This window comes from Panulirus ornatus, chromosome 47 (genome assembly GCF_036320965.1).
Source record: "Panulirus ornatus isolate Po-2019 chromosome 47, ASM3632096v1, whole genome shotgun sequence".
NCBI lineage: Eukaryota > Metazoa > Arthropoda > Malacostraca > Decapoda > Palinuridae > Panulirus > Panulirus ornatus.
The window spans coordinates 8,844,177-8,864,203 of NC_092270.1; the positions used below are offsets into that span (position 1 = coordinate 8,844,177).

A 20,027-nucleotide genomic window follows, 5' to 3' on the forward strand; every position below is an offset into this window, starting at 1 on the left:
AATGTAACATGGATCCCTTTAAATATTAAACTAGTTTCCAAAAATACCTGTAATCAAAATGATGTCCATCTACTTTGAAACAAAAACTGAATATATCATCTTGGTCAGTAGTAGTTATACATTTGCCCTTTCTGACTACATCAAACATGCAGTTTATAAATATATATATATATATATATATATATATATATATATATATATATATTCCCTGGGGATAGGGGAGAAAGAATACTTCCCACGTATTCCCTGCGTGTCGTAGAAGGCGACTAAAGGGGAAGGAGCAGGGGGCTGGAAATCCTCCCCTCTCATTTTTTTTTTAATTTTCCAAAAGAAGGAACAGAGAAGAGGGCCAGGTGAGGATATTCCCTCAAAGGCCCAGTCCTCTGTTCTTAACGCTACCTCGCTATAGTGGGAAATGGCGAATAGTGTATATATATATATATATATATATATATATATATATATATATATATATATATATATATATATATATATATATATATACCAAAACTCAGCATGTATGACATTATACTGCAGGTGAAGTCACCTGTGGTGAGGTTGCACCACTGCTAATGGACAACTGGAGTACAAACTTATCGAAGAACTTCTCACTCCAAAGGAGTTCATTATCTCCCTGCTAATGATTGTAGCACAGCATTGGGGATGCAACAGCCTGTAAAAGGGGGTTCTGGTGATTTATAATAATAAAAGTTGCCTATGAAAGAGTCCTGGTGTTACCACACGGCTCTTTCTAAATGCTCCCGCAGCCTTAGGCCGCACTTCCTCTAGTTGAGGGAAAATGTAGACTCATTTGGAGTGAGAAGTTCTTTAATGAGACTGTACTTCCAAAGATATCACCTCATCAAAGTGATTTTCACTCACAGCACAACTAAAAGTAGGTAGAGTCCAGTAACACCTACACATACATACATACATACATACACACAGAGAAGGGGGCCAGGTGAGGATTTCCCTCTGAGGCTCAGTCCTCTCTTCAGGAATGCTGTCAGTGGATTGAATCAAGGCATGTGAAGCGTCTGGGGTAAACCATGGAAAGCTGTGTAGGTATGTATATTTGCGTGTGTGGACGTATGTATATACATGTGTATGAGGGTGGGTTGGGCCATCTCTTTCGTCTGTTTCCTTGCGCTACCTCGCAAACGCGGGAGACAGCGACAAAGCACAAAAATATATATATATATATATATATATATATATTTTTTTTTTTTTTTGTGCTTGAGTGTGTGTGTGTGTGTGTGTGTGTGTGTGTGTGTGTGTGTGTGTGTGTGTGTGTGTGTGTGTGTGTGTGTGTGTGTGTGTGGGGGGGGTGGCAACGGAAATGGATGAAGGCAGCATGTGTGGATATGTACACGTGTATACATGTATATGTCTGTGTATGTACATGTATCTATACATTGAAATGTATAGGTATGTATATGTGCATGTGTGGGTGTTTAAGTATATACATGTGTATGTGGGAGGGTTGGGCCATTCTTTAGTCTGTTTCCTTGTGCTACCTCACTAACACAGGAGACAGCGACTAATATATTCATATTATATTTATTATACTTTGTCGCTGTCTCCCGCGTTAGCAAGGTAACGCAAGGAAACAGATGAAAGAATGGCCCAACCCACCCACATACACATGTATGTACATAAACATCCACACACACACATATACATACCTATACATCTCAATGTAAACATACATACACACACACAGACATATACATATATACACATGTACATAATTCATATTTGTTGCACCTCATTTATTCCCATCACCACCCCGCCACACATGAAATGACAACCCCTTCACCCTCATGTGCACATGGTAGCACTAGTAAAAGACAACAAAGGCCCCATTCGTTCACACTCAGTCTCTAGCTGTCATGTATAATGCAATGAAACCACAGCTCCCTTTCCACATCCAGGCCCCACATAAACTTTCCATGGTTTACTCCAAACACTTCACATGCCCTGGTTCAATCCATTGACAGCACGTCGACCCCGGTATACCACATCGATCCAATTCACTCCATTCCTTGCAAGCCTTTCACCCTCCTGCATGTTCAGGCCCTGATCACTCAAAATCTCTTTCACTCCATCTTTCCACCTCCAATTTGGTCTCCCACTTCTCCTCGTTCCCTCCACCTCTGACACATATATCCTCTTGGTCAATCTTTCCTCACTCATTCTCTCCATGTGACCAATCCATTTCAAAACACCCTCCTCTGCTCTCTCAACCACACTCTCTTTTTATTACCACACATCTCTCTTACCCTTTCATTACATACTCGATCAAACCACCTCACGCCACATATTGTCCTCAAACATCTCATTTCCAGCACATCCACCCTCCTCCACACAACTCTATCTATAGCCCATGCCTTGCGACCATATAACACTGCTGGAACCACTATCCCTTCAAACATACCCATTTTTGCTTTCCAGGATAATGTTCTCGACTTCCACACATTTTTCAACGCTCCCAGAACTTTCACCCCCTCACCCACCCTATGATTCACTTCCACTTCCATGGTTCCATCCGCTGCCAAAGCCACTCCCAGATATCTAAAACACCACTTCCTCCAATTTTTCTCCATTCAAACTTACCTCCTGATTAACTTGTCCCTCAACCCTGCTGTACCTAATAACCTTGCTCTTATTCACATTTACTCTCAGCTTTCTTCTTTCACACACTTTACCAAACTCAGTAACCACATTCTGCAGTTTCTCACATGAATCAGCCACCAGTGCTGTATCATCAGCGAACAACAACTGACTCACTTCCCAAGCTCTCTCACCCACAACAGACTGCATACTTGCCCCTCTCTCCAAAACTCTTGGATTCACCTCCCTAACAGCCCCATCCATAAACAAATTAAACAACCATGGAGACATCATGCATCCCTGCCGCAAACCGATATTCACTGAGAACCAATCACTTTCCTCTCTTCCTACTTGTACACATGCCTTACATCCTCAATAACAACTTTTCACTGCTTCTAACAACTTGCCTCCCACACCATATATTCTTAATACCTTCTACAGAGCATCTCTATCAACTCTATCATATGCCTTCTCCAGATCCATAAATGCTGCATACGAATCCATTTGCTTTTCTAAGTATTTCTCACATACATTCTTCAAAGCAAACACCTGATCCACACATCCTCTACCACTTCTGAAACCACACTGCTCTTCCCTAATCTGATGCTCTGTATATGCCTTCACCCTCTCAATCAATACCCTCCCATATAATTTCCCAGGAATACTCAACAAACTTATACCTCTGTAATTTGAGCACTCACCTTTATCCCCTTTGCCTTTGTACAATATATATATATATATATATATATATATATATGTGTGTGTGTGTGTGTGTGTGTGTGTGTGTGTGTGTGTGAGTGGTTGGGCCATTCTTCATCTGTTTCCTGGCACTACTGTGCTGATGTGGGAAACAGCAATTAAGTATAATAAAGAAAAAAAATATTATATACACATATGAAAGCGTGTATTCATATGTAATATTGTATAAGAACTTCTCATCTCAAAGGAGTCTGCATTTTCCTGCCACTGGAAGTAGTGCAGCTGTAAGCCACAATAGCCTTTAGATAGCCACTAAGTAATACTAAGACTCTTTCAAAGAAATCTGTTCTATATATATATATATATATACATATATATATATATATATATATATATACATAATTATGTATACACACACACGTGTGGGTGTTATTGGACTCCACCTCCTTGAGGTTACACCGCATGTGAAAATTTACCTTTGGCAAGGCTGTACCAATGAGGGTACAGTCTCATCAAAGAACTTCTCACTCAAAAGGAGTCAACATTTCTAGGCAACTGGAAGTAATGCAGCCTTGGGCTGTAGGAGCCTTTAGAAAGGTCCTTGATAGCACCAGGACTTTCATAGATATTGGTCCTGGGTTAACTATAATAAATAAATGTGTGTGTGCATGTGTGTGTGTGTTACTTATTCATAATAGACCTGTTAAACAAGAATGCTTTTCTCCATCACTAACAAGTTTTGTAAACTCCCAAAAAAGTCTTGTGTACAAAGAGTACTCAGAATATATATGTACTTTTTTAACAATATATTATACACCTCCTTCAAAACTCATGTCAAATAGTTCATAAACTACAACAAATGTGATTTTTCCTCATAATGTCTTCACCTGCAACATTATAAAAAAAAATCTTCCATTCTACCTACTCCACATAATAAATCCACTCTTCATTACTTGACATAAAAGAAATATTGTGCTCCTAAATTAAATATACAAGTCAAAATCAATAACATACACTTTCAGTACTTCAAACTAGTGAAACATTTCCTAGGCAGGCCTTTCATTACAAAAGTCTCTTTACTTTGCGGTTGAGGTGTGACACAGTCTTATCTAGCTGTGAGAGAATATCAATTCCCTCTTGATACACAACATCAGAGTCTTCAGAAGCATAGACATAGAGACAATCATCACGATGATCAAGCTGGGCATTGATGCGCTTGTCTAATATCATCTGTGAGAGTCTTCTCTCAACCTCTTCTCTGGGAAGGCCAATGCGATCAGCTATATGGACAATCTAAAAAAGAAAGATAAAATGTAATTGAACGAGGCTACAGCATGGGATAAGAAAAATAACAAACCTATGTCATACAGATGATGCTTTGAGATACAACTGTATTTGTTTCAGTAATACAGATGCTCAAAGAAAATTTTCAATGTTACTTCAAGTGAAAACAATGAAAAGACCATATCCAGACATAGTACCTTGATAAGAGATGAGATATAAAGGTTTTCAATCAGAATCTGCTTTTGACCCCTATACACCATAATTTGTATAGTGAAGAATAAAACTTCAGATTTTCTGTCTTCAACAAGTAAAAGCAAAAAAGTATAACACACCTACCATGCTACAGGAATCTGGCAAAGTATACATGCAGATCCAAGGATGAATAAATATAACTTATCTATTCTTGTTCAACTTTTCCTGCCTCAGCAAGGCAGTGCCAAAAACACACAAATAATGGCTTCATTTCTTCACATCCATCATCGAGGTGTTATGTAAGTGCATACAAAACTTGAACCCCCTATCTGCAGCCAAATCCCTACACACCATTCTGTCTCCCCTAGCCACTTAATATGCTCTGGTCAGCCCACTGCCCCACTGTATACCACCACCCCTTGATATGACAGGGTAAGTTGAGGCATCATAAATAATGTACCTCAAACCTATTAAATACAGGATACACTCATTACAATTCTTCCATATCTAGCTCTTAAATATGACTTTATATGAATCAACTTAGCTTTAGAATGTTTACCATACTCTCTTATCGTTAATCTACACAACAGTTAATGAAACATGTGAAAATGCAGTGCTAAGGGCTTGAAATGGTGATAGAGTTGGTACTGTGGAGGAGTACAGGGTTACTGGGAGGGAGAAAGAGGGGTGCTCAGGCTGTTTATGTCACCCCTTAAATTTCAGATGCAAAAGCTGTTGCCAAATCCCTGAGCCTAGGGATTTCCTGAATGAAACTAAAGCAAGGGGTCAAGCTTAAAAATCTCTGACAGTATTCCTTCCCAAGGAAAGTGTCAAGGAATCTTTGGCTAAATTAAACCCTGCAGCAGCCATATTTCTTTTCTTGCTAATAAATGTCCTGGCATGCATGCTTTTCCAAATAAGCTAGTCTTGTCCACATTCAATAACTGCTGAGGTGTGTACCCTAATCTCTGAATAATTTTCCTTAAATACACAGATTCCAACAAAATGTAAGCCATATCAAATAGAGATGCTTGGAAAAACACTTCTTGAAATGATCCACATAAAGAAGATGAATTATATGGAGATATACATCATTTCACAGTAATTTCATTATAATCTCTATGATAGAAAAGAAAATATACTAAACATGTTACAGAAACTGGGTAATAAAAATCCTACCAAACTTCATTATCAATATGAAATATAAACAGATGCAGCCATGAGAATATTTTCAACCTGAGACTCACTCATCTATTCCTGATGCTATCTCATCTAGAAGTTGAAGGCATGCAGCAAACAAATAAAAAGACAAAGAATATGAACTGAAAATCGTCTTCCCTTTATACCAAAAGGATGTAAATAAAACTGACCTGTAATCGTTCATAAGGTAGGATGATGTTAAGGAGGTTCTTTTCCATCATAGTAATGTAGAGGTCATCCAACACACTAGCAACAACCATATCCCCTCCCAAGTGCTCTCCATAGAGCTCAAGTGTCTTCCTGCATCAAAATGTTCAAAATCAGTGAGAATACCTTTACAGTCCCTGTCAACTGCTGAATGGCACATTTGCAATATAAAGATATTGTGGATGCAATATATCCTACAAGCTAAAATAAGTATGACAACATGCACGTTTACAGTAACTACTGTAAATAGAATAAAAAAATTATGACAGTTTTTGAGGGGAAAAAATCAAAAGTTAAAAATTACATAACCAAAAAGGGGGTCATCTTATTCTTACCCTATGGTTTGTTCAAGGGAATGAGCATGTACAGTAAAAGCGTAATCACTTATTTGTACAGTACAAGAAGGTAGTTCTATGCACAACAGGCCACATCTCTTTAATCTTCTTTACAATCTTTCAGCTTTTTTAACACTACATAATGTTACCATTCAAGACTTCATCATTTAATTCACTCCATAAATCCACAAAAGCTAATCAAGAATTTTGTAGCATTACAAGCCTGTCAAGCTTGCTTATTTTTGCATCTCTTTCTCCTAAACAACTAAGGGATCATACAATCAACTGATGCATCACATTATGCCTAGTTATCTCTGCCAGATTTCAAAATAAAATTTCTTATCTCACACTTCTAAAACCTTTATCAGTGAGGTGTAAAAGTGTAAAAAAAACTTTATATATAAAATGGCTGTGGTATTAGAAGATGCACAAATTAGTAACAAAAATCTTAAGTTCCATTAACCTCATTCTTCACGTAATTACAGTGGGTTATCTTCGTGTCTGTATCTAATATACTTCAAAAGTACCGTTGCATCTGTTGTGTTTTAATGTGACTGAGAATATTAATGGCTCCTCCCCCAAAGAAATAAACATATTCCTTTCTCCTCTACTGAACCTCCAACATCAATTATGACAGATGTCATGCATATAAACATAAACTGGAAATGTTTTCAAAGCATGATTAATGCCCTTATACCACCCCAAAATCAAGAGGATGTAAGGCATGTGTACGTGTAGGAAGAGAGGAAAGTGATTGGTTCTCAGTGAATGTAGGTTTGCGGCAGGGGTGTGTGATGTCTCCATGGTTGTTTAATTTGTTTATGGATGGGGTTGTTAGGGAGGTAAATGCAAGAGTTTTGGAAAGAGGGGCAAGTATGAAGTCTGTTGGGGATGAGAGAGCTTGGGAAGTGAGTCAGTTGTTGTTCGCTGATGATACAGCGCTGGTGGCTGATTCATGTGAGAAACTGCAGAAGCTGGTGACTGAGTTTGGTAAAGTGTGTGGAAGAAGAAAGTTAAGAGTAAATGTGAATAAGAGCAAGGTTATTAGGTACAGTAGGGGTGAGGGTCAAGTCAATTGGGAGGTGAGTTTGAATGGAGAAAAACTGGAGGAAGTGAAGTGTTTTAGATATCTGGGAGTGGATCTGTCAGCGGATGGAACCATGGAAGCGGAAGTGGATCATAGGGTGGGGGAGGGGGCGAAAATTTTGGGAGCCTTGAAAAATGTGTGGAAGTCGAGAACATTATCTCGGAAAGCAAAAATGGGTATGTTTGAAGGAATAGTGGTACCAACAATGTTGTATGGTTGCGAGGCGTGGGCTATGGATAGAGATGTGCGCAGGAGGATGGATGTGCTGGAAATGAGATGTTTGAGGAAAATGTGTGGTGTGAGGTGGTTTGATCGAGTAAGTAACGTAAGGGTAAGAGAGATGTGTGGAAATAAAAAGAGCGTGGTTGAGAGAGCAGAAGAGGGTGTTTTGAAATGGTTTGGGCACATGGAGAGAATGAGTGAGGAAAGATTGACCAAGAGGATATATGTGTCGGAGGTGGAGGGAACGAGGAGAAGAGGGAGACCAAATTGGAGGTGGAAAGATGGAGTGAAAAAGATTTTGTGTGATCGGGGCCTGAACATGCAGGAGGGTGAAAGGAGGGCAAGGAATAGAGTGAATTGGAGCGATGTGGTATACAGGGGTTGACGTGCTGTCAGTGGATTGAATCAAGGCATGTGAAGCGTCTGGGGTAAACCATGGAAAGCTGTGTAGGTATGTATATTTGCGTGTGTGGACGTGTGTATGTACATGTGTATGGGGGGGGGGTTGGGCCATTTCTTTCGTCTGTTTCCTTGCGCTACCTCGCAAACGCGGGAGACAGCGACAAAGTATAAAAAAAAAAAAAAAAAAAAAAATAATTTTCATGATCTTTTCTTTTCTTTTAAACTATTCGCCATTTCCTGCGTTAGCGAGGTAGCGTTAAGAACGGAGGACTGGGCCTTTTTTGGAATATCCTCACCTGGCCCCCTCTGTTCCTTCTTTTGGGAAAAAAAAAGAAAAAAAAGAGGGGAGGATTTCCAGCCCCCCGCTCCCTCCCCTTTTAGTCGCCTTCTACGACACGCAGGGAATACGTGGGAAGTATTCTTAATCCCCTATCCCCAGGGATAAATTTTCATGATATCAGCAATTTTGGTAAACAAAGAAGAGGTAGTAAAAGCTTTGCGGAAGATGAAAGCCGGCAAGGCAGCAGGTTTGGATGGTATTGCAGTGGAATTTATTAAAAAAGGGGGTGACTGTATTGTTGACTGGTTGGTAAGGTTATTTAATGTATGTATGACTCATGGTGAGGTGACTGAGGATTGGCGGAATGCGTGCATAGTGCCATTGTACAAAGGCAAAGGGGATAAAAGTGAGTGCTCAAATTACAGAGGTATAAGTTTGTTGAGTATTCCTGGTAAATTATATGGGAGGATATTGATTGAGAGGGTGAAGGCATGTACAGAGCATCAGATTGGGGAAGAGCAGTGTGGTTTCAGAAGTGGTAGAGGATGTGTGGATCAGGTGTTTGCTTTGAAGAATGTATGTGAGAAATACTTAGAAAAGCAAATGGATTTGTATGTAGCATTTATGGATCTGGAGAAGGCATATGATAGAGTTGATAGAGATGCTCTGTGGAAGGTATTAAGAATATATGGTGTGGGAGGCAAGTTGTTAGAAGCAGTGAAAAGTTTTTATCGAGGATGTAAGGCATGTGTACGTGTAGGAAGAGAGGAAAGTGATTGGTTCTCAGTGAATGTAGGTTTGCGGCAGGGGTGTGTGATGTCTCCATGGTTGTTTAATTTGTTTATGGATGGGGTTGTTAGGGAGGTGAATGCAAGAGTTTTGGAGAGAGGGGCAAGTATGAAGTCTGTTGGGGATGAGAGAGCTTGGGAAGTGAGTCAGTTGTTGTTCGCTGATGATACAGCGCTGGTGGCTGATTCATGTGAGAAACTGCAGAAGCTGGTGACTGAGTTTTGTAAAGTGTGTGAAAGAAGAAAGTTAAGAGTAAATGTGAATAAGAGCAAGGTTATTAGGTACAGTAGGGTTGAGGGTCAAGTCAATTGGGAGGTGAGTTTGAATGGAGAAAAACTGGAGGAAGTGAAGTGTTTTAGATATCTGGGAGTGGATCTGGCAGCAGATGGAACCATGGAAGCAGAAGTGGATCATAGGGTGCGGGAGGGGGCGAAAATTCTGGGAGCCTTGAAGAATGTGTGGAAGTCGAGAACATTATCTCAGAGAGCAAAAATGGGTATGTTTGAAGGAATAGTGGTTCCAACAATGTTGTATGGTTGCGAGACGTGGGCTATGGATAGAGTTGTGCGCAGGAGGATGGATGTGCTGGAAATGAGATGTTTGAGGACAATATGTGGTGTGAGGTGGTTTGATCGAGTAAGTAACGTAAGGGTAAGAGAGATGTGTGGAAATAAAAAGAGCGTGGTTGAGAGAGCAGAAGAGGGTGTTTTGAAATGGTTCAGGCACATGGAGAGAATGAGTGAGGAAAGATTGACCAAGAGAATATATGTGTCGGAGGTGGAGGGAACGAGGAGAAGAGGGAGACCAAATTGGAGGTGGAAAGATGGAGTGAAAAAGATTTTGTGTGATCGGGGCTTGAACATGCAGGAGGGTGAAAGGAGGGCAAGGAATAGAGTGAATTGGAGCGATGTGGTATACCGGGGTTGACGTGCTGTCAGTGGATTGAATCAAGGCATGTGAAGCATCTGGGGTAAACCATGGAAAGCTGTGTAGGTATGTATATTTGCGTGTGTGGACGTATGTATATACATGTGTATGGGGGTGGGTTGGGCCATTTCCTACGTCTGTTTCCTTGCGCTACCTCGCAAACGCGGGAGACAGCGAAGAAAAAAAAAAAAAAAAAAAAAAAAAAAAATCAACAATTTTAAATAAATGCTGTCTGGTCTCAGTCAATTCAAACCCAATACCAAATCACTAATACACAAACAGCAGTGAGGTGTACGAAGTGAATTCTGCATCAGTCATCTAGCAGGCTATCAAGAATGGCATACTGAGTTAAGGCAAAATAAAAATTCTTACCTGAAATCTGAGAGAGAGGACCTATTGGCAGCACTGGTAATAGCTAACATGGCTTCCACTCCTTCGTCGATATCTTGGACGTGACTCTGGCTTCGGACAGCCTTTTCTCCCTCCTCAGACCTTATGAGAGAAAACAGACTTAAAACAATTCCTAGTTACCCCTGACTAATAAAAGATGGTACATCCCCATAAATCCAAATTATCTCAAGTGTGACACGAATGTCCATCCTAAGACATCTTTCAACTCCACTTACCCATGTATGCTTGGGAAGGTGCACCCTTTTTTTTCTCTAGTTCAAGCATTCTCAGTCATCAATTACATTTCAGCACACAACTCTACAATCTCTTCCTATTTTCATTATACATCAAGGACCCAAGGCCCTATATATATGTACCTTCAACAGCCTCATTGCCCATTCTTTATTCCAATCCCCTAGCACCAAAACTCAACCCATTGTATCGAACCTGCAACTGAACTCATTCAGCTCCTTCCAAAATGCAGCCACTTCCTCTTCACTCCTCTTAAACAAAGTGCATAAGTAGTGCCAGTCATCTACTTGTCTGCTGACCCACATAAATCCTGAACTCAATTCCTTACAAACTTCAACACAGTTTCACACTCCTCCATCATTCATTCTCCCTACTTTTATCTTGCCCCTCACACTAACACCAGACAATTAAAAAAAAAATAAAGTCTGAAGAGGACATTTTCATTATTACTATAAACCGTTAAGACTTGTGTATACTGTCCACAATCACATCATTCAGTTTATCTATTCATCCATCAATAACACAATACATGCATTTTCTTACATCTTTTTCTACTAGTTATGTCCTCTGTTTGCTTTATCTTTGCTACTTTCTGAGAAATGTTCCATCAAACTAGTTTAAAACCTTAAAGGCTATGATCAAGTAACTCTTTATTCTTCTACAGTGGAAGAAATATAAGAAAGAAGTGATCTTAAAGGTAAGAGGGGGTACTGCAGAAAAATTATCACCATACAGACAGGATGAAGACAACACTCATGCACTCCCACCTGTTCACCATAATCTTTGAGAGGAGCATGTACTTGAGTGCTCGTGCTCTTTGCCTGCGTGAGGTGAAGCCTGTTGCTGCTTCCTTGAAGTAAGAATAAGCTGTTTCCATGTCCTTGCCTTCTGCTACTTGCATGATTCCTAGGAAATAAATTATGAAAAAAAATATAAAAAGAACCAAATTGATTATAAGCACTTCAAGGATTAAGTATGTAAGTAAGGGTGAAGATGAAGCGTGCAATGCTACCAACAGTTTAAAATATATTGCGAAAAGTCCATAGAAAAGTCCATATAATCAAAAATAGATAATTATCTTTATGATAGCAATGATTACTATAATCATTCAAGTAGAGGCAAAGCAATGATCAATGGGTACTATGACAAAAGTGGGATGGGCCTGTCAGAGAGAGATATCTATGCATAACTTATCAAGACATCCCACGCACTATTTCAAAGCCACTGCCAAAATTTTAGACTCTAAGCATGTTTACCTTATTTTTGTAGCTTTATCTGTGATCTAGTGATGCACCATCTCTACATAAACTTGAATGAGAGAGCATGAGATGCAGTCACTATGGCAAGCAAATTAAGATCAAGGTCATTTTCTTTCAAACAGGTAAGTGACAAGGCCCCTGGCAGCTTTATAGTTAACACTTACATTAAACTTTTCATTAACACTTCCATTAAAGTGCCAAGTTTAGCAGTGTGGAAGTTTGGTTTAGCTGGGAGTCAGCAAAGCTAAGAAAGATGTGTCTTGCACACAAAGGTTGAAAGTTCATCATACATCCTAACTGAGCTTCTCCTTGTAAGTAATACTGTACCATCCCATGTATCATATCGAATGTCTAAATTCTCAGCAACCAAGATATTATTTAAATAAAACATTCACCCAATCTCACCATCTGACACATTACCCCATCCATAGAGATATCCAATATCTAGGAAGACAGTACATGAGACATATTTCAAATCACTGTTGACAATTCCAGTTACACTAACATAGCAGTACAGCACTTCCTTTGTTTAAACCCTTAGCCCCCTGTTCTGTAGCTGATATAAAGTGATGTTCTTTTACAGAACAGCAGCCAACATCAATTTCTATTGTACATTTTCCCTCTCACATTTAAATCATATGTCCATTTTTGGTAACACTGGCCATCAGTACATATCACTATTATTGCCAGGCATTCACAGAAAAAGATCCCCTACTCCTTAGTACCCCTGTGATCATTATGTTTGAAACACTCCTCAACCTCAAATGGTGATATCCCAGGGTGGTGAGCATATGCTAACCCTGCTAATTTGGCAGAGAATCATGAGACTTTTCCTGACCTTAGTGATGAGGATGACCATCATGCACATATACATATATGTACATGTACATATTTGTACTTGCTTGCCTTCATCTGTTCCTAGAGCTACCCCGCCCCACAGGAAACAGCATCGCTATCCACCTGCTTCAGCAAGGTAGCGCCAGGAAAACTGACAAAAAAAGGCCATTTACACTCAGTCTCTAGCTGTCACTTGTAATGCACCGAAACCACACCTCCCTATCTACATCCTGGCCCTAAAGACCTTTCCATGGTTTACACTAGACGTTTCACATGCCCTGGTTCATTCCACTGACAGCACATTAACCCCAGCATACCAAATTGTTCCAATTCACTCTATTCCTTACATGCCTCTCACCCTCCTGTATGTTCAGGCCCCAATCGCTCAAAATCTTTTTCACTCCATCCTTCCACCTCCAATTTGGTCTCCCGCTTCACGTTCCCTCCACCTCTGACTCATATATCCTCTTTGTCATTCTCTCCATATATCCACACCATTTCAACACAGCCTCTTCTGCTCTCTCAACCACACTCTTTTTATTTTCACACATCTCTCTTACCCTTTCATTATTTACTCGATCAAACCACCTCACACCGCATATTGTCCCCACACATTTCATTTCCAACACATCCGTCCTCCTCCATACAACCCATGCCTCGCAACGATAACAATGTTGAAACTTTTCCTTCAAACATACTCATTTTTGCTCTCCAAGTTAACATTCTCTCCTTCCACACATTCTTCATTACTCCCAAAACCTTAGTCCCCTCCCCACCCTGTGACTCACTTCCACTTACATGATTCCATTTGCTGCTTAGGCCACTCCCAGATATCTAAAGCACTTCACTTCCTCCAAGTATAAAGTGAGGAATTCTTGCTACTCCCAGAGTCTATGCATTCTATGGACAATGATGCACAAGACTGCATGTAGAAAATCAGGAATGTTTTCATATCACATGAAAACAGGTTCAGCGTATTCTTCAAGTCATTCCAAAGGCTGATCGATTTGTGCTCTTCAAAGATTGGCTCAAGGAATATATATTACCTAAACACCAGAGATTTGGGCTAAAGCCATTTGCTTTAGTAACTGCATGACAAACAAATTATTAGATATGTTACAGACACCACTTATGACATTCCTGGAAAAGACACCTTCACACTTTCTGGTGTAACTGTAATGAAATGAAAAATATACAGGGAAAGGAAATATACTGTACAAATGATAAATGATATGCAAGCCTTAAACTGTGTAAATACTTCATAGAAAATTAGATGAAGAGAAAACATATGCCAAAGTTCATGAGATACATCCTCAGGTGATGTGTGCCATTACAGAATCTGGGATAAATGTTTGAAAAATATTCTGCTTAAGTTACTCTCTGACCTTAAAATGTGGCTTTTATGATAATGACATCGACATTGCAATAAAAACAGCAATGCAGAAGAAAAAGTTATCATCAATTACAGATAAAAAAAATCTACCCAAAGTTCTGACCAAAGAAATGAGAAAATAAAAGAAATTGCCTAAAAATGAAAGAACCAGAAGAACTGAAGACATACCTGACTGTAGGTCAAGTTCCCCCTGCATATCAGGGGGCGTATAGATCTTTAGAGCCTCTGTTTTGGCTGTTGTGATGTTGGCTCTAGCCTTGGAGATGTTGCCCATGGCATGGTAAACTTGACTCAGACACAAGCAAGCCTGTGTAATATATAGGACTATCTTCATTACTTTAGTACATGATATCAAATGACAATGCTGAAGGGAAGAGCAATGCACCAAGAGAGCAGATCTATCGTGACAAATAAAACTAGACCAAATAAAATAACTTTCAGAATGTTAATGTTTCAAAGGCAAAAACTTTCCAACTAACAATACAGAATTTGGAAAGAAAAAAGTTTTAATATGTACAAATGTTTGAGAGGAAGATGAATGAACTGGTTAATATGCAGGATTTAGATGGTCAAAAATTTCCAAATAAAATTATCATCAGTAGGGGAAAAGTACATTTTCAAATCCCATAAAATTCTGAGGTAAAAAATCTATCATAACTATCCTATATGGGAGGCAGTACAAAAAGGCTAAAATGAGTAAGCATTGTTCAAAGCAGATCAACTATCTCCCTCCCGATGAAAATGGAAAGAGATACAGGCACACCATTTACTTTATTTCTTCACTGATGTGTGTGTGAGAGAGAGAGAGAGAGAGAGAGAGAGAGAGAGAGAGAGAGAGAGAGAGAGAGAGAGAATCTGACCAAAATCTATGGGAATGCAGATGTCCCTCATTTACAATAAGGGTTGTGCTCTTAGAAAAGGCTATTACAAGTGAATTCAGTATATACGAAGGTAGGACTTTAGAGCAAATGAAGGATATCAAAAGTCGATGCCAAAGTGTTCCCTTCGGTGAAGCTCTTATACAGCATTAAGTTTTCATCCATAGCCCAACTACAACACAATGCTGCAAATGTTGAGTGAGCATAATCAATGAGTATAACATACTTCACTATGCATGCTGTTGTTTCTCCATGGGGAGACGCTTATGTCAGCAGAACTTCTCAAATGGGCAACAATTCCTTATTTTTGCAAATAAGCTTTTATTTTTGAAGGCTCATCACGGACTTAAGTCCACATTGTGACCAGGCCTTAATTGAAATATACAGAGAATTATGAAATGAAAAAGAAAAGGAAAGGGAAAGTATTCATTTGCTCCTGATAATATTATCCTTGGGGGTAAAAGAGAAAGAATATTCCACATGCATCATCTACAGGTCACAGAAGGTAACAAAGAGCGGTGGGGGCAGAAGATTAGAATTCTTCCTCTCCCAAACAATCAATTTCCAAATCAGTGAATAGAGGAGGGAGCCAAGCATAGGTTTCTTTTTTCTCTATGGCTAAGTCATCTGTTCCTGATGCTAACTCTTCTAAGCTTAAAAAGGAGAATAGGTATGACATATTATACATGAGATGTAGTTTACAGGCAACAGTTTCTTTTTAATAGTCAAGGGTGTTTCTTTCTTTTTTCTTAAGACACCTATTGAATGAACAGAGTCAGAGATGAGAGAACTCAGTGAAGAATGCAACAACATGAAGCTGATATAATTAAGAGTAACTGTTCATTTGTCTTGGAAATATTAAGGACAGGGGAACGATCATGCCTTTTACAAAACTGTTCATACAAGATACTTTTCCCTGAAATTCCCTTGTTTTCATCCATCCCATTCTCCCTCAACCTTAACACATCACAGTCTCATAATATGATTAAACAAGTATCACACAAGTCTTACCTTCACTGTTTTTTCCTTATCTTGCAATTTTTTTGTTTCTGAATAGAGCGCACTGGCAATGACTTCTGCTTGTTTATAATGACGGGTACTATAGTACAGTGACATCAAAGTAAGTTCCAACTCATGACGAAGGTTTACACTTTTTCGGTCATGTGCCCACTGTACTGCTTTCTGAAAAATGGAAGACATTAGAGGTTGCATCTCGACAAAGTAAACTCATATGGATATAAAAATGCCAATACATACAAAATAAATGAAAACTGCACGTGTGTAACAACCTAATCATACATTCTAAGGAAGGGAGTTCTACATTCATGGAACACAATCATGACAACCAGTCAAGCTATCAGCATATATTTTCATCCCTTAGCATTTTCCATTCATACACTACTCAGATACCATGCAAGGACTTCTTTGCATTTTAAAACATAAGTCTTGTCAATATAGGTATGTGTGTATTTGCGTAATTACCTATTTGTGAACTGTGGAGGGAGAGTTTTACACTTGCGGTACCCTGTCTCTTGAATCTATAAATGATACCTATGATGAGATTCTACCCTTACGTAGGGTTAGCACTTGTCATTCACCAATGGAAAGTTTAGAGTTAAGGATGAGGAAATGTATGAATTACATATTGCCAAGTTACTTGTGTAACTTAAGAGTCCTCTGTAACACAACTGTCACTCATCCCTACATTAGGAAAATCAAAATAATGAATATCAGAAATAATCCGTCTATCACATAACCAAGTAAAGCACAATGGAAGTTTGGTAAGCCCAACTTGGCAGCACCTGTGTGCTGTTGCGAGACCAAAAAACGTGCTATGTCAACAAAATTATTCTTACTCTCCTCACAAGCACTCTTAAGATTCTTAATTCATGTCCTCTAAATCACTTTCTGTTTATGATGGCACTACTTCAGCATCCACCAGTTCACTCTTACTATCAGAAAGGCTCGAGAGAATATCATTAATTTCCTTCCTGAGGATTAGTGAGCCACTTATTATGCTCAGCAGTGGGAGAATCACACCCTTATGCCACTGACAAACTTGGATAACTGAAAGGCAGAGAACTTTACCTTGTTTTACTTACAGTTAATTGTAATGTGGGGATATCTATACATAGGCCCACCCTCACTTTTTCAAGAAGATACCAATCATTTTTCCCTATATCATAATCAAGTCCATTCTTTTTGTTCTAATCAAAACATTCTTACTATAATGATGTCTAATATCTGCCTAGTCATCATCACTATCATTAGTACCCCAGACTCAAACTCAAATTTGCTTGGAATATCATGAGAGATGATGTACAACATACTAAGCACAATTGGCAGTCAAAGCTGTACTTTTCTCCATCATGTTACATGTGGATCTGACACCCAGTCATTTTTTCCAGGTGTCAATTGAAGTTGCCTGTGACATTAGGAATATCTATATACCGAAAAAGTATGTCTTACGATCTAAATGAGGGTAGGAAGAGGCAACCATACAACTAAATTCCCAACAACATAAATGGCAAAATCTTGTTGTAGGTAATCATAGGCAGGTAGGTATTCACCTCAACTTAGCCAGATATTTACAGAATCGCATTCTGTGTTGTATATTTAGGGAATGGCAAGGAAGAACTTTTCGTAAATATGATATATACCTACAGTTATGTTGTTTAAAACTAACAAAAACTTGTATTCATGTGATCTACTATCGAGTCCTTTTACAACATCAATACTGTACCACAACCTAGAAAACTCCATAAAACAACTGCTCATCCCCAATGTTGCCAAATCTGAGACAGAATGTACCACTAATCATGAAGGCAGGGTATATCAATTCCTCTGATAAGTACTGTACTTAGCTTCTGAGAGAGAAAAAGAAATCATTATGTATGCCATACCTCACAGAGTGCATGTTTGCTCTCCTTCGTGGTTTCAAGGTTGCAGTAATGTGTCAGTAACTGTCTGAGGAACTTATTAAAATGAGGAGCATTCATGGTCCTAACTGTGGTGGATCCATTTAGAAGTGTCTCAACTAAAACCTCTACTATTCTGGCCTCTGACGAATCTGAAAAATAATAAAAAAATGAGCCAAAAACAGTAAAATGTATGAAAACAATGACAAGCAAGCAAAAAATAAATAGCCCATTTAATAAGTACAAAATGGGTAAATATACTAATCAACATACAGGTAAATAAAAAGCAGATCTCTGAAAGTCACATACATTTGTATGTACATATTCATTACAATTACTCCTACTTATGCCCTATCACCACCTTATCAAGTGCAGTATCTCTGTAGTCATGATCAATATGTCTTAGGGGTAATTTGAACATTTCTGTAACTGAATGATCTCAAAATTTTTCTGAAATTCAATATAATTTCATTCACTGATAAAACATGGGATATATTTTGTTACACTTTAGGCAGGAGAGAAAAATTCTTAAGGTTTGAAGAGCAGGGCAAATGCTTTCTGGTAGTCCAGATAGACAATTCACCCAGCCTTCTCTTTACACTGAAATGGCACTCACTTTCTCATAGATACCCCCAGAGGTTTGTTACATATCATCTCTCCCTGAAACTATATTGCCTCTCACTTATATAGCATCTCTTTTGCAAGAAGTCATCCATCTGCTTTACAATCATCTTTTCTAGTACTTTACAAGCCATGATCAAAGGGATCAGTCAGTAGTAGAGCGCATCATCCCAGTCTCCTTTCTTGAAGATAGGCATTCCCTTAGCACTTTACCCTTCTCCAGCAACATCATGAGCAACACTTCTAGTGGTCAGTCAAGCATATCTGTACACTTGTCAGCACATCTGGAGAATTTCATTTGGATCCTGAGCCTTTTCTAGGTCAAAATCCTTCAGTTTATGTCTTTTCTTGATACTTCAATGCCTTGCAAGACCTCATCCCTATTCTGTCTAACTGGTATTGGAGATATAGTATTTTCTACATACAGTATCAAAAGAAACAAATTCAGTAGTATATGTATTCTACAAATATCATGCATGACTGTTATGCCATATGAAATGTTTATAAAATTCTGCAATAATTCAAGAAAATATATGGACACGAATGAAAATTACAGCCTCCTGCATTATTTTCAAGAATTTGCCCATCATGAATGCAATCTACAACATAAAAGGACAGCTCCTGCTAATCCTCCTTTGCTCCAAATCCTCTTACACACTCATGTGATTCTGTTCTTAAGTATTTCAAGGAACAAGCCACACCAATAGACAGGTATTTACACATCTGGCATATTACTTGGTTTGCTATAACAACATGTTTTGCAGACTTGGAAATCTAAATTACCTATGCTTTGTAAACATTTCACATGTCTGCTTACTTTTGGTTTGACAGTAACTTGAGATTACTTACACTTCCCTCTCTTTTTCATCTTCTGTTCCAATTCTATTTCTCTCTCCTCTTTCATCCAAAGGGACTTGGTAACTCTGCAGAGTGGCAAAATAACTGGGGTGAGGAGTGGGTTGGGGGAAGGTATACTGAAATGTATTTTCTAAAGCCAACCTACTTAAGGTTTTTGACTGCAATAAGTTTTCAGGTTTTAATCAAAGCTGTAAATATCAAAATGCATAGCTTTTACTTGATAATCAAAATAAATATGTCAATACTCCCAAATTTACTCCTGGGATATAATACTGTCTACGTTCAGAATTACTTAGTACTTTCATCGTTTGCTACCTGCTACCTTACTTTCTACGGAAAAGGCTCCAACCATAGATAAAGTCCTTATGAAAGCCTGGCCATAAA

General features: G+C 38.8%; 1 protein-coding gene across 5 annotated transcripts in view; it reads right to left on the bottom strand.

Annotated features, from left to right (window-relative positions):
- Nucleotides 1-1,662: 1,662 nt before the first annotated feature.
- LOC139763518 (uncharacterized) overlaps nucleotides 1,663-20,027 on the bottom strand; it is a 32,053-nt gene continuing 13,688 nt past the window's right edge. For all 5 annotated transcript variants that reach the window (XM_071689673.1, XM_071689675.1, XM_071689674.1 and 2 more), the window contains exons 3-9: nucleotides 18,150-18,316; nucleotides 16,258-16,428; nucleotides 14,537-14,675; nucleotides 11,647-11,785; nucleotides 10,610-10,729; nucleotides 6,159-6,288; nucleotides 1,663-4,605 (exon numbers count right to left, since the gene is read on the bottom strand). In XM_071689673.1, coding sequence (XP_071545774.1) covers nucleotides 4,375-4,605; nucleotides 6,159-6,288; nucleotides 10,610-10,729; nucleotides 11,647-11,785; nucleotides 14,537-14,675; nucleotides 16,258-16,428; nucleotides 18,150-18,316 — 1,097 coding nt within the window. In that variant the 3' untranslated portion in view covers nucleotides 1,663-4,374. The remainder of the gene's footprint in view (nucleotides 4,606-6,158; nucleotides 6,289-10,609; nucleotides 10,730-11,646; nucleotides 11,786-14,536; nucleotides 14,676-16,257; nucleotides 16,429-18,149; nucleotides 18,317-20,027) is intronic.